We start from the raw sequence: 14,503 nt of genomic DNA on the forward strand, positions 1-14,503 counted from the left end.
GCTTCTTGGCTTGTTCTCCGCTGAGTGTCCAAGTGTTGTGCACATCGCGCCCTTTTTCCCCTATCCAGAGCAGGAGGTAGCTGCATTTCTCCTCTTCGTTCTTCCCGCGCAGGGGGCCCGTGAACATTAGCTCCGTTGTTTGTCGAAATCGTCTCCATGCTTCAGGTAAGTTCGCCGATTCCCAGTCCATCCGTGGAGCTGGAACGCCGTACGAATCCATATTGGGTATTTAAACTCCGCTACTCTGACACCATGTAATGATCTGTGCCCTCTGGCTATGTTAACTTATAACATTAATAAAGCAAGGACGACTTCTCTCGTGCTGGGTGTTTATTCACCGACCGGATTCCGACTGACGTTGTTACGTACATCACGTGACTTTGTTGTGGCGCTACGGAAAGCCGTAAGGGACATTAGCAAATCAAATATTACTAGCAAATATTACAGTGCGGTGTACCTGCACACCCAAGGATCGCGCAAGTGCCGACCAGAGCTCTGACACGAACTGGGGGCCCCTGTCTGAGGTGATATCTGACGGAGTGCCGAAACGGGCGACCCAGGAGGAAAGAAACGCGCGCGCAACGTCCGAGGATGTTGTGGAGGACAGAGGGACAGCCTCTGGCCACCTGGTGGTCCGATCTACCATTGTGAGCAGGTGCGTAAAACCCTGTGAAAAAGGTAGAGGGCCCACCAGGTCCACATGCACGTGGTCGAAACGTCTGGTCGGGATCGGAAACGGTTCGAGGGGTGACTTAGTGTGCTGGTGGACCTTGGCGCACTGGCACGCCCCACATGCAGCCGCCCACCCCTTGACGTCCTTGCGGAGGCCAGGCCAGACGAACTTGGAAACGACCAACTTCACCAACGCCCGAACTCCAGGGTGCGAGAGGGAGTGAGTCGATTCGAAAACTCGACGGCGCCAGGCCACTGGAACAACGGTGTGGGGACGGCCGGTGGAGACATCGCAGAGGAGGGCAGGACTGCCTTCCTGTATCACAGCATCCTCTAGCTTGAGGCCGGTACGCGTTGACCTAAGGGCAAGGACGTCCGGGTCGCTGGGCTGGTGGGCAGCCATAGCCGAGAAATCCACACCGAGGTGCACAGGACACACAAGCACACGCGACAGACAATCAGCAACAGGGTTGGACTTCCCGGCCACATGCTGAATGTCCGTTGTGAACTCGGAGATGACCTCCAGGTGGCGCTGCTGACGAGCAGACCACGGCTCAGTCACCTTGGACATTGCAAAAGTCAGCGGTTTATGATTCACATAAGCCGTGAATGAGCGACCCTCCAGCAGGAAGCGGAAATGACGGGTTGCAAGGTGCAGTGCCAGCAACTCCAAGTCAAAAATGCTGTACTTGCGCTCGCTATCCCGCAGTTTGCGGCTAAAAAATGCGAGTGGCTGCCACGCATTCGCCACACGCTGTTCAACCACAGCCCCCACGGCTATGTCAGACGCATCGGTTGTTAAAGCTATGGATGCCGTGGGTGTGGGATGAGCGAGGAGGGCGGTGTTAGCCAGGGCGCACTTAGCTTCGTCAAAGGCCTGGACCCGTTCGGGAGTCCAGTCGACAGGGTCGTTAGCCTTCTTAAGCCGCAGGGCTTCGTAAAGTGGCTGAAGGAGGTGGGCAGCGCGAGGGAGGAAACGGTTATAGAAATTCGCCATGCCCAAGAATTCCTGCAATGCCTTAACAGAGACTGGGCGGGGAAATTCCGCCACCGCTTGCACCTTAGAAGGCAACGGGACCGCGCCTTGCGGCGAAACGCGGTGACCCAAGAAGTCAATCACCGGCAGTCCAAACTGACACTTGACTATCAGGTTGACTATCAGGCCGTGTTCGTCCAGACGACGGAAAACCTGTTTCAGGTGCGCCAGGTGCTCTTCAGCTGACGGACTGGCCACTAATATGTCGTCGAGGTAAACGAACACGAAAGCAAGGTCACGCAACACCGAGTCCATCAGCCTCTGAAAGGTTTGCGCTGCCCCCTTCAAGCCAAAAGGCATGCGCATGAACTCAAGCCCAAACGGGGTGATCACTGCGGTCTTGGGCACGTCCTCTGCGCGCACGGGAACCTGATGATAGCCGCGCACCAGGTCCACCTTAGAGAAGATAGTGGTACCTGCCAGGCGTATGGAAAAGTCCTGTATGTGTGGGATGGGATAGCGGTCATTGGCGGTGACGTTGTTCAGGCGGCGAAAATCGCCGCAAGGCCGCCACGACCCATCCGCCTTGGGCACCATGTGAAGCGGCGAGGCCCACGGGCTGTTGGAACGCCTCACTATACCCAGACGCTCCATGATGGCGAACTCCTCCTTAGCTGGAGCCAATTTTACCGCGCCGAGGCGCCGCGCGCGCGCAAAAACTGGCGGTCCCACCGTGGGAATGAAATGTTCTACCCCGTGTTTAGTAACCGCGGTGGAAAAGGCAGGCGTAGTCACCGATGGAAAATCCGCCAGCAAACGCTGAAAAACATCCCCTAATGCTAAAAAGTTAGCGTGTGTTAACGGCCCGGCTCCCCGTCTCGCACGGAACAGTGGCGAAAGACACAGCATCAATTAAACGGCGGTTTGCGACATCAACCAGCAGACCATTAGCACACAGAAAATCCGCGCCGATAATAGGAACAGTAATGGCGGCCACTACAAAGTCCCACTCAAAATGGCGCCCGTGGAAACAAACAGTCACCAACCTTGTGCCAAACGCCGCAATGGACGAACCGTTAGCTGCACTCAACTGTGGGCCGCCGCCTTCGGCCGACATGTCTGTCTTAGCAGGAGGGAGTAGGCTCTTTTGCGAGCCTGAGTCCACCAGAAACCGTCTTCCTGACATCGTGTCCTTAATGAAGAGCAGTTCACTACGTCCGCCAGCGCCCACAGCTGCGACCGAGCGCTGGCCCTGGAGTTTCCCGCCGCCTCAAACGTGCACGGAGGGACGCAGTGCCTCGCCTTGCCGCCGAACCGCTGGTGGAAGAAACAGAGGCCGCTCCCGCGCCGTCTCCGGGCAGTCACTCCAGCCACCACTGCCGGGTCCGCGTCCTCCGACGTCGGCTGCAGAGGCTCCGATGCCACACTCTGCACAGAGAACCGTCTGGTAGCCAGCAGGACCCGATCGGCCTCCTCAGCCAAACCTCGGCAGTCACCAGCGGCCAGACACGGGGAGTTAGCCAAAGCCGCGCGCACAGGAGACGGGAGCTGGCGCAGGAAAACGCGCGGGAAAAGGAGCCCACTTTCGTCTGAGCCTAGCAGCGACAGCGTATTGTCCATGAGATCCACAGCCGTCCCGTCGCCCAAACCGGATAGGGAAAGGATTCTATCTGCCCTCTCTGCGGCAGATAGGCTGCACCTCCGGAGCAGAAGATGTTTGAGGGCGACGTATTTACCGTGTTGGGGGGGGGGCGCGCAACAGCTGCATGGCACGGCGTGTGGACTGCTGGTCCAGCGCAGCGACGACCAGATAGTATCTGGAGTCGTCCGCGGAGATTCCACGCGGGTGGAACAGCGCCTCGACATGCTGGAACCACGAGGCCGGGTCGCTCTGCCAGAACTCTGGGAGTTTCACAGCCGCGGCGAGAACTGCCGGCTGTGAGAGTTGGGGCGGCGTGGCCGAAGTAGATTCACACTCTTCTTCAGCTCCAAAAATGTTCAATGTTTAATGTTCAAACTGATAAACTTTGTTTTTTTGCAAATATTCACTCATTTTGAATTTGATGCCTGCAACACGTTCCAAAGAAGCTGGGACAGGGGCATGTTCACCGCTGTGTTACATCACCTTTCCTTTTAACAACACTCAATAAGCGTTTGGGAACTGAGGACACTAAATGCTGAAGCTTTGGAGGTGGAATTCTTTCCCATTCTTGCTTGATGTACGACTTCAGTTCCTCAACAGCCCGGGGTCTCCGTTGTCCTTTTTGCGCTTCATAATGCGCCACATTTTCAATGGGAGACAGGTCTGGACTGCAGGCAGTCCAGTCCGCACTCTTTTACTACGAAGACCCGCTGTTGTAACACGTGCAGAATGTGGCTTGGCATTGTCTTGCTGAAATAAGCAGGGACGTCCCTGAAAAAGACGTCGCTTGGATGGCAGCATATGTTGCTCCAAGAACTGTATGTACCTTTCAGCATTAATGGTGCCTTCACAGATGTACAAGTTACCCATGATGCCATGGGCACTAATGTTACGGGTGGTATATCACCACCCAGTGGCTGTTAACTGTAGTTAATGTTAAGTAAGGCACGCAGTCTCTGCGTGCGTCAGTTCACCTCTGTATTGTTGATACATACAGTTCGACACTAAAGCCCATTAACTGTTAACTTGGAGTATGCCTCGTTTTTACACACCGCTAGCTCAAACAACTAACACCCCCCCCCCATACCATCACAGATGCTGGCCTTTGGACTTTGCGCTGATAACAGTCTGGATGGTCCTTTTCCTCTTTAGCCCGGAGGACACGACGTCCATGATTTCCAAAAACAATGTGAAATGTGGACTCGTCAGACCACAGCACACTTTCCCACTTTGCGTCAGTCCATCTCAGATGAGCTCGGGCCCAGAGAAGCCGGCGGCGTTTCTGGGTGGTGTTGATATATGGCTTTGGCTTTGCATGGTAGAGTTTTAACTTGCACTTGTAGATTTTGCGACGAACTGTGTTAACTGACAATGGTTTTCCTAAGTGTTCCTGAGCCCACGTGGTAACATCCTTTACAGCGTGATGTCGGTTTTTAATGCAGTGCCACCTGAGGGGTCGAAGGTCACTGGCATTCAACGTTGGTTTTCGGCCTTGCCGCTTACGTGCAGAGATTTCTCCGGATTCTCTGAATCTTGTGATGATATTATGGACTGGAGATGATGAAATCCCTAAATTCCTTGCAACTGTACGTTGAGAAATGTTGTTCTTAAACTGTTGGACTATTTGCTCACGCAGTTGTTCACAAAGTGGTGAATCTCGCCCCATCCTTCTTGTGAACGACTGAGCCTTTCAGGGATGCTCCTTTTATACCCAATCATGACACTCACCTGTTTCCAATTAACCTGTTCACCTGTTGAGGAATGTTCCAAACAGGTGTTTTTTGAGCATTCCTCAATTTTCCCAGTCTTTTGTTGACCCTGTCCCAGCTCCTTTGGAACGTGTTGCAGGCATCAAATTCAAAATGGGTGAATATTTGCAAAAAACAATAAAGTTTATCAATTTGAACATTAAATGTCTTGTCTTTGTAGTGTATTCAATTGAATATAGGTCAAAAAGGATTTGCAAATCATTTTTATTCACGTTTTACACAACGTCCCAACTTAATTGGAATTGGGGTTTGTATATATAGCGTTTTTTTTTTCCTGGAAACCGTCAATGGTGTTGATATAAGTGCTCAACTACTGAGGAGCAGAATATCAATACAGATGCACTCATCAGCTGCTGATGGTTAATGTGCATTAGCAGCTGATGAGTGTGCAACGCACGAAACAAGCTTGTACTGCTAAGTTTTTTTCCTGCATCTGTATTGATACATATATATAAAACACGCACTGGTATCGTTTTTTGTATATATATATAAAATAAGATACGACAAAAAAACAACTGGCTCCTTTCCTTCGCATCAAAAGGAGCCAGTTGAGATGGTTTGGGCATCTGATCAAGATGCCTCCTGGGCGCCTTCCTTTGGAGGTTTACCAGGCACGACCAACTGGGAGGAGACCCCGAGGTAGACCCAGAACTGGCTGGAGGGACTACATGACCAATCTGGCCTGGGAACTCCTTGGGATCCCCCAGGAGGAGCTGGGGGGCGTTGCTGGGGAGGGGGACATCTGGAGTGCCCTACTTAGCTTGCTGCCACCGCAACCCAACCCCAGAAACGCGGCTGAAGATGAGATGAGATGAGATGAGATGAGCACTAGTATCGGGTTGGTACTCAATATCGGCAGATACACAAGTTCAGGTATCGGAATCGTTATCAGGACGGAAAAAATAGCATTGGAACATCCCTAATTGCTACGGTTCTTCCCTCTTAATATCAAGAAGTACCAACAATCTGACACTATGGTGTCAAACTCTATGTGAGGCACAACTACAGTCTAAGTCCGTTGGTAAAAAAATGCCCTTCAATATAAAAGTATTTATCTCATTGTTCCGCAGTCATTGTGGACCATATTAACAAAACAATCATAAAGGGTACAATGTCTTGTTTGTGCAATTGCACCCTTCTAATGATTCAATTTAACCCCCTGACATATGTTGCTATATAAAATGATTATAAATAATTAAGATGACTAGTCAGTTAACTTCTTTTTGCAGTGACCTGTGAGGCCTCTCACCTGTGTGGGTCATGACATGTTGTTTGAGACACCATTTTGAGCTGAACCCTTTTCCACAGTGGCAGCACCTGGCTTCTCCCCCGTATGAGTCCTTACGTGCCTTTTAAAATTTGACTTGTTGGTAAACATTTTCCCGCACGTGGTGCATGTGAATGGCCTCTCCCCTGTATGAGTCCTTACGTGCGATTGAAAACTTAACTTTTGGGCAAACATTTTCCCGCATGTGGTGCATCTGAATGGCCTCTCCCCTGTATGAGTCCTTACGTGCGATTTAAAATTTGACTTCTGGGCAAACATTTTCCCGCATGTGGTGCATCTGAATGGCTTCTCCCCTGTATGAGTCCTTACATGCGTTTGTAAACTTGACTTCCGGGTAAACATTTTCCCGCATGTGGTGCATCGGAATGCCTTCTCCCCTGTATGAGTCCTTACGTGCGTTTGAAAATTTGACTTCTGGGTAAACATTTTCCCGCACGTGGTGCATATGAATGGCTTCTCCCCTGTATGAGTCCTTATGTGCGTTTGTAAACTTGACTTCCGCGTAAACATTTTCCCGCACGTGGTGCATATGAATGGCTTCTCCCCTGTATGAGCCCTTGTATGCCTCTCCATGTCAGACTTACAGGTAAAATCGTTCCCACAAGTGGTGCATTTGTAAGGCCTTTCCTTTGTGTGAAATGTCATGTGAATTTTGAAAATTTCTGAATTATAAAGCACTTTCCCACAAATCTTGCATCTGTTGTAGGGCTTTTTGTGAGATTTTAGCCTTGCTTTACGAGTTGAACCCACTTCCTCACAGTTTTGGCTACTCCCACTACGGTCAGCTTCACTCTTAGTTACATGACGGCAGTTAGAGAGGGTATGGTGGTCACTTGTTGGTTCTGATATTAAAAAGTTGTCTTCTTTGGCATCCGGTTGTGTCAGTTCAAATGAGATGACAGCAGGAGGCTCTGTGTCTCCCTCTGTCTGTGTTTGGTAGAGTTGCAAGGGCAGAGGCTGATCTTTACTATCATCATTTCCATCACAAAGAGGGGTAAATTTGGACTCAGGGGTGGTCCTATCAGCTACCTCCTTCAATTGAACTTGGTCTTCCTGTGGACTGATCCAGAGTTCCTGTTGTTCTTCCTTGACCAGACTGGGGCTCCTCTCCTGCTCACAATGCTGCTGATCAGATAACTGCACAAAGTCTAGATAGAGGGGAAAAAACATAATCAATGCTGTTATTTGCATCTACCGAGGCAGGTTAAATTGGATTCAGGATACCTATTCAAGTTCGGCCATAGTGGCACATCCAGTTTACATATCTAAGGTAAACCTAGGCTAGGTGTAGCTTCCCCCTATTGACAGAATTTTTACCACAGATTATGCCCAGGGGAAGCTACACCTAATCTGTATGGTTTACCTAATATACATAAAAAGGATGTACCACTACGGCCTGTTGTTTGTATGATTAACTCAGTGACCTATAACGTCTCTAAGTTTCTTGCTTCTATTCTTAACTTGCTCTTAGGCAGTAATGAACATCACATTCAGAACACTGGATTTTGTGGATAAGATGAGGGACATCTGAAATTACAAAACGACCCCACCCTTAGCAATAGGACCACCCTTAACACTGACCAAGTGTGTCTGCTCCTGAAGCTGTCTTCAGTCTGCATACTTCACCTACAGGGGGCAGTACTATAGGCAGAGGCATGGGTGTGCTATGGGTTTCCCAGTCTCACCTGTAGTGGCAAACTTATACATGGAGTAAATGGAAAGGAGGGCTCTGATGTCCTATCCAGGGACACCACATAGCCATTTGTTCAGATTTGTGGGCGACACCTGGGTTAAAATTAAATCTCAGGATGTACCACGTTTCACCAACCACATTATTCTGTGTACAACCACATCAATTTCACCAGGGAGGATGTGAAAAACGACAGGTTAGCCTTCTTAGACTGCCAAATTTCAATTGGTGATGGGGGACATTGATTATTGATGTTTACTGTTAACCAACATATACTGATCAGTATTTGAAGTTTAACTCTCACCATCCACTGGAGCACAAACTATAAGTCATCAGGACACTGTACCACCAAGCTGACAATGTCCCCAGTGACACAGCGGCCAGGGAAGGGGAGAAAGCCCACATTAAACATGTCCCGGTTAAGTGGGGTTATCCTAACTGGGCGTTTGTGAAAGCCGGGAAGATGCCCAAACCAAAGTGTAAACTAGTGGTGATTCCATATGTGGCGGGAGTATCGGAAAAGCTGATATGCATATTTTCCAAACACCGCAGCTCAGTTGCTTTCAAACCCCAAAACAAGCTGCACCAGAAGTTGGTCCACACCAAGGATCGGGTCCCTCGGCACAAACAGAGCAATATAGTGTACACTGTTAAGAACCAGGAGGATTGCCGTTACTTGTACATTGGGGAAACTAAACAGACGCTGGCCAAGAGAATGGTCTACACCCATCTACAGGGCGTTGGCCACTCTTTCAAGGATGAGGATATGCACATCCTTGATAGGGAGGAACGCTGGTTTGAACGGGGAGTCAAAGAGGCCATCTATGTAAAGAGGGGGGTGGGGCCTAAGAGTACATCTGTTGCCATCTTACAATGACGTGATTGCAAACATTCCCAAATCCTCTCTGAATAGTACACATTGAAACTCTAATTAATGGTCACACCATATTTGCATATGAAACTGATCGTTGGTTACAGTCGTTATGCAACTGTATTGTTTATAAGGCTGGGGATACCTACAGTCAGTTTAGACTGAAGAGGTCACTCACATGAGTGAGGAAACGTATCTGTCAATAATAAACATTGTATCCAGATGAACTGATTCAATTTTCTTTGATAGGGGCGAGTTGTTCTGCAGAGTGGATGAGCATTCAACTACCAATATTATCAGGGCCATAACTTGTTCTGGTTTTATAATGCTTTAAAGTATTCACGCCAGTGTGGACATTAAAATGAGTGGCCAGGTGACTGCGTTTAAATAAGAGTATTTTTTAAAGTAGAGGTTTCATTGCTTAAATCATGCACGTCAAATCTGGAAGAAACCCTGTTAAGTTCTTGTGTCATAACTGGATCTGAAGTGAACCCTTCTCGCGTCACTCTTCTTATTATCAGTTAGCCCAACCATAATCCTGATACTGTCAGGACTGACTATAAATAGTGGTTTACTGAACAAACTAGGGTTTGGCTCTGTCAGTCAATACTGCTACAACCGGCTGCAACCTACTAATAAAAAAAAGTAAAATTTGCTTAAAATGAAATAAAATATTCTCTCAAGTAAATAATATAACAAATAAACATAGGTTAAGGTGCAGCATTTAGAAAAGTAACTGTACTTGAACTTCACTATACTTGTATTGGCACGAGCAGCTTTCAGCTGCACGTGAGGACCGTGCAACATAAATATTCCCTCACATAAATAAACAAGCACGAGCCCGTCCAGACCCGCAGCGCACGTGATGGAGATGGCCACTAAAGTCTGCACAGTTTGAAAGTTTAGCTGAGATGCGTCATTCTCGTTTGCCTTTTGATATAAACCACCTTATACACTACCTATAGGCTTTGATATAAACCACCTTATACACTACCTATAGGCTTTGATATAAACCACCTTATACACTACCTATAGGCTTTGATATAAACTACAGTCACAGAGATCCGTGTTAATTCCCGTAGCAAACAAACAATGAAATCAACTTGAAGGAAGAAACGCAAGAAGGTTTTGATAATGGATGGCCCACACACGCTGAAACGTGATTTCACCAACCTATTCTGTGTAAGGTAACGCTGGGCTTCAGGACAGTATCCAGCAGTCTCCTCTGTCGAGCTATCTCCTCCTCCTGCTCCTCCATCGTCCTCTCGAAGGCTCCTAATATCTCCTCGGCTGCTGCCGTTAGTCGCTCGATGACGAACGATCTGAAAAGGTTTATTTTGGACATCGCAAACTGCCACTTTCTGCTGCTCAACGGGAAAATAAAACCAGTTGAAGTCCAGCGGCACGATGATGATGATTCTTCTTCTTCTTCTTCTTCTTCTTTCTTCCTCTTCTTGGTCTTCCTCTTCTTGGTCTTCGTTGGTGGTCGGGAAATGATGAATTTGTGCCTTACCGCCACCAACTGGTATGGAGTGTGGCTCAGAATCCATCCATCCATTATCTAGACCGCTTATCCGGCTCTCAGGGTCGCGGGGATGCGGGAGCCTATCCCAGCAGTCGTTGAGCGGCAGGCTTTGAGAGTAGTGCCCGTTAATTCCGTAAACGTCACACAAGGACTTAGACGCGCCTGTGGTAGTACTGTAACCTTGCTAGTTCGTTGTTTGTTTGTTTTTTTGTCACTCTATGCTTTGTCGTTTTTCCCTACAGTTACATATGAAAGAGTTCATGTAAGATTGAAGAAAAGTTTATGTTCAAGCATCGTATTTGGACTGAGAAGACTGCCTGGGAGGAATATCCAAGATAACTCTGCCGTTGGTTGAGAAGCAGGCTAGGGTGGTTAGCGTTAGCTTATGTTTTCTTTAGCTGTATTAGCTGCAGTGCTAAGCAGTGCTATTTTCCTAATGATTGTACAAGCTGATGTTGGTTTTTCTTTGTCTGTCTGCACGTTTAGTTCTACGGTGTAAAGAAAACATCAGTAAAAAGAACTGGAGTCTCGCATCCAATCAACGGGCGGCATAGTTAGAATAGAATCCTGAGCTGGTATCAAAAGAGGATTTTGGTGTGATCAATTATTTTTTCAATATGTGACCGTGTGTGTGTATGTCGGCCCTGTGATGGCCTGGCGGCCTGTCCAGGGTGTCTCCCCGCCTGCACCCCAATGACTGCTGGGATCCAGCATCCCGCGACCCCAATTGGGATAAGCAGCTGGGATAATGGATGGATGGATGGATGTGATCATTTCATTCTCATAAGGTTTGCAAGTATTTTGGTCGGTGCGACTACTACCAAGCTGCCTCAGGAGAAAAAGTGTACCACTGGCTGAGCAATATGGCAACAGACCTAATTGTTCTTAGATGTCCATCCATCCATCCATCCAAGACACTTATCCCAATCGGGGTTGCAGGGATGCTGGAGCCTATCCCAGCAGTCATTGGGCGGCAGGCAGGGAGACACCCTGGACAAGCCACCAGATTATCACAGGGCTCACACACACACACACACACACACACACACACCTACGGACAATTTTAGTATGACCGATTCACCTGACCTACATGTCTTTGGACTTGTGGGAGGAAACCGGAGCCCCCCGGAGGAAACCCACGCACACACGGGGAGAACATGCAAACTCCACACAGAGGACGACCCGGGACGACCCCTAAGGTTGAACTACCCCCTGGGTTCGAAACCAGGACCTTCTTGCTGTGAGGCGACCGTGCTAACCACTGCGCCACCGTGCTGCCTGTTTTTAGGTGTAATCCTCTTAATCTGCTAAATCACTCGAAAGCCACATTTTAGAAGTGTGTCTTTTAAATTAGATTTAAAAAACGTATATGATGGCTGTCATTCCGATTAGTCCAGTGAGCTGAGGGTTTTGTCACCTTTGGTGACCCCCATGACCCCAACCATGACCTTAGAGGTGTGTGTGTGTGTGTGTGTGTGTGTTGGGGGAGGGGTCTAGTGGGGAAGCGTATCCCGATTTTAACCCCCATTTTCTCCAAGCATTCGCTCCACTGCTATCATTTGCCCTCTTTGTTCAGGAATGTGATTCCCACATCAGCGTCATGCTTTAATAGACGAGCGTGTGCTCTTTCCTCCCCATGAATAGAGAATTTTACCTTCAGGGAGTCATTAAGTCTCACGTGGTTGTTTATAGTATGTCCCTGTCCCTGACCCCTGAGGGTTGACTGGCCTTTTTGCTGTGCAGTATCCTCTGTGTCAGACTTGCAGCTTCTGTCCGAGTTCAGATAGACCAGTTCCATTATAACCCTTAGGGAGCAGGAAGGCAGTGACGTTCTCTCCGTCTTCACAGGTCCGAGATGTAATTTAACTTTGGAGGAGGTTTTCGTCTGTGTAGGTTTATTTCGCTCACAATAGCCTTTTATTCCCATTAGAATTCATTGCATGACGATTTTCTACAGTTTGAAGTGTCCCCATCAACCCGCCATTGTGAATTACAACATGCTCGAGCTTCTCAGTTCTCAACTTTAAAGGTACACTCCTTAATTCAAATGTAAACGGAAGGGTCACCCCACCACAAAACACAGGAGTGGAACCTGCCGGTCAATTTGACTGACAGGTTGTCCGGGTGATGTAGCAGTCTATTCCGTTGCCTAGCAACACGGGGATCGCTGGTTTGAATCCCCGTGTTGTGTGTTCCTACAGACACAATTGGCCGTGTCTGCGGGTTGGAAGCCAGATGCGGGTATGAGTCCTGGTCGCTGCACTAGCGCCTCCTCTGGTCGGTCGGGGCACCTGTTCAGGGTGGAGGGGGGTAGCATGATCCTCCCATGCGCAAACTCATGACTCATGATGCGCATGACTCCCCCCCGGCGAAATTCCTCACTGTCAGGTGAAAAGAAGAGGCTGGTGACTCCACATGCATTGGAGGAGGCATGTGGTAGTCTGCAGCCCTCCCCGGATCGGCAGAGGGGGTGGAGCAGAGATCGGGGCGGCTCGGAAGAGTGGGGTGATTGGCTGGATACAACTGGAGAGAAAAAAGGGGGGAAATCCGAAAAAATGTGATTGGCAGGTCAGGTCTCTTAACTCAAGGGCTAACAGTAAACAAGTAAATCTCAGTTTCCAGGGTTTTCTGATGCTGCAAAAGGTTTTCCCAGGAAGTTGAACCAGTTCATGTGGACACAACCTTTAGTGGGAGAAACCTTTCATCACTCGTCTAAGTGACTTCGTCAGTCTCAGCTGACTGCAGATATCCCCACCCTTATAAACAATACTGTTGCATAATGACTGAAACCGGTGAGTGGTTTCATATGCAAATTGCCATGTCCATTAACTAGAGTCTCAATGGCCATGTGTACTATTCACAGAGGACTGGGGAATAGTTGCATCACAGCATTGTAAGGTGGCAACAGATGTACTCTTAGGTACAGGTGCCTATTCAGGGTTGCAAAGAAAATATGCAGGATAGGGGTTCCTTGAGGACTGGGTTGAGAACCACTGGTCTAAAGGGTGGGGATGCCTGCCGTCAGTTTAGACTGAAGAGGTCCCTCAGATGAGTGGTGAAACTTATCTGTCAATAAACACCGAATCCGGATGAACTGATTCAACCTTCTTCGACTTGCTTTCGGTGTTAACGTTCGCTGTAGTTTCACGACCCCTGATTGATTGGGTATTGATACGTCAAGGTCCACTTTCACGTCTTCCACTCCTCTCAACACTTCTAAAAAGCCCTTTGGGAAGAAGGTGAATACAAACTTGATGCTTTTGTAATACATGGTGCATTGTGTTTTTTGTTGTTGTTGTTGCTAGTACCAAGTGTTTCTAGTGTTGTGTATCCCTCACCTCACATAGTTCTCATCTAGGCAACTGAGTCCCTCCTGCCAGCAGTAAGGAGTTCTCTGACGTCACACCTTAATACATCCACTTTTGCAGAATGCGTCAGAATTGTTTCGCGTGAGCCAGGAGCGATGAGGTCTCCACAGGGTCAAGGCCAAGCTAGAGTGTGAGTATCGGTACGCTGACATATGGACTGCCCTACAACCTCCACAGCCAGCGGATTACACTAGAGGCAGGTAACACTCTGGCTTTTCCACCGCTGGGGAAACAGTAACTTGTGAGCGAACGTCCTGACCCCGACACTCACAGATACTGCCGATGTTCAGAGTATCTGTACTTTATCCTTAAAGAGGTACCAGACACTTAAACGTGAATTCACTTAAAAGTGAATGATATATCTGCTCGGTGAGTAAGTACATCAATGCTGGTGTTAATATTGACATTTTTTACCAAATTTATAAAAAAAAATGTCATGAGTGGAAAATGGCTCAACACAGCATCTGCTGTTTTAAACCAGCCCTGAACCTCACAAGGCCAGTGCTGACGTAGAGTCTACCAGTTGGGACTTATCTACATCATGAAATATAAAAAAAAGAATGTTAATGCCCTCTAATCAGAGGTGGGCAACCCACCTCCCCCCAGCCCCGCCCTTGAGTGTGTCTGTGAAACTGCGCTTTTTCAAATATATGCTGGTTGAGACTCGTTCACGGGAGTTTACTCGCTAACCTAGTGCCTTTA

General features: G+C 48.4%; 1 protein-coding gene across 1 annotated transcript; it reads right to left on the reverse strand.

Annotated features, from left to right (window-relative positions):
• Positions 1–6,317: 6,317 nt before the first annotated feature.
• On the reverse strand, positions 6,318–10,300 carry LOC130122550 (zinc finger protein OZF-like). The gene is made up of 2 exons (XM_056291482.1): positions 10,082–10,300; positions 6,318–7,495 (listed from the first exon to the last, which is right to left on the reverse strand). The coding sequence occupies exons 1-2, from the start codon at positions 10,251–10,253 to the stop codon at positions 6,318–6,320; spliced, it is 1,350 nt and encodes a 449-aa protein (XP_056147457.1). The 5' UTR covers positions 10,254–10,300.
• Between the last annotated feature and the right edge of the window lie 4,203 nt (positions 10,301–14,503).

This window comes from Lampris incognitus, chromosome 13 (genome assembly GCF_029633865.1).
Source record: "Lampris incognitus isolate fLamInc1 chromosome 13, fLamInc1.hap2, whole genome shotgun sequence".
Lineage (NCBI taxonomy): Eukaryota > Metazoa > Chordata > Actinopteri > Lampriformes > Lampridae > Lampris > Lampris incognitus.

What these genes read in the sequence shown, in the direction of transcription:
- LOC130122550 (XM_056291482.1), bottom strand. Translation starts at nt 10,253, where the DNA reads ATGTCCAAAATAAACCTTTTCAGATCGTTCGTCATCGAGCGACTAACG. An exon ending in CGTTACCTTACACAGAATAG is followed by an intron (nt 7,496 to 10,081) that starts GTTGGTGAAATC and finishes CCCTCTATCTAG; the next exon opens with ACTTTGTGCAGTTATCTGAT.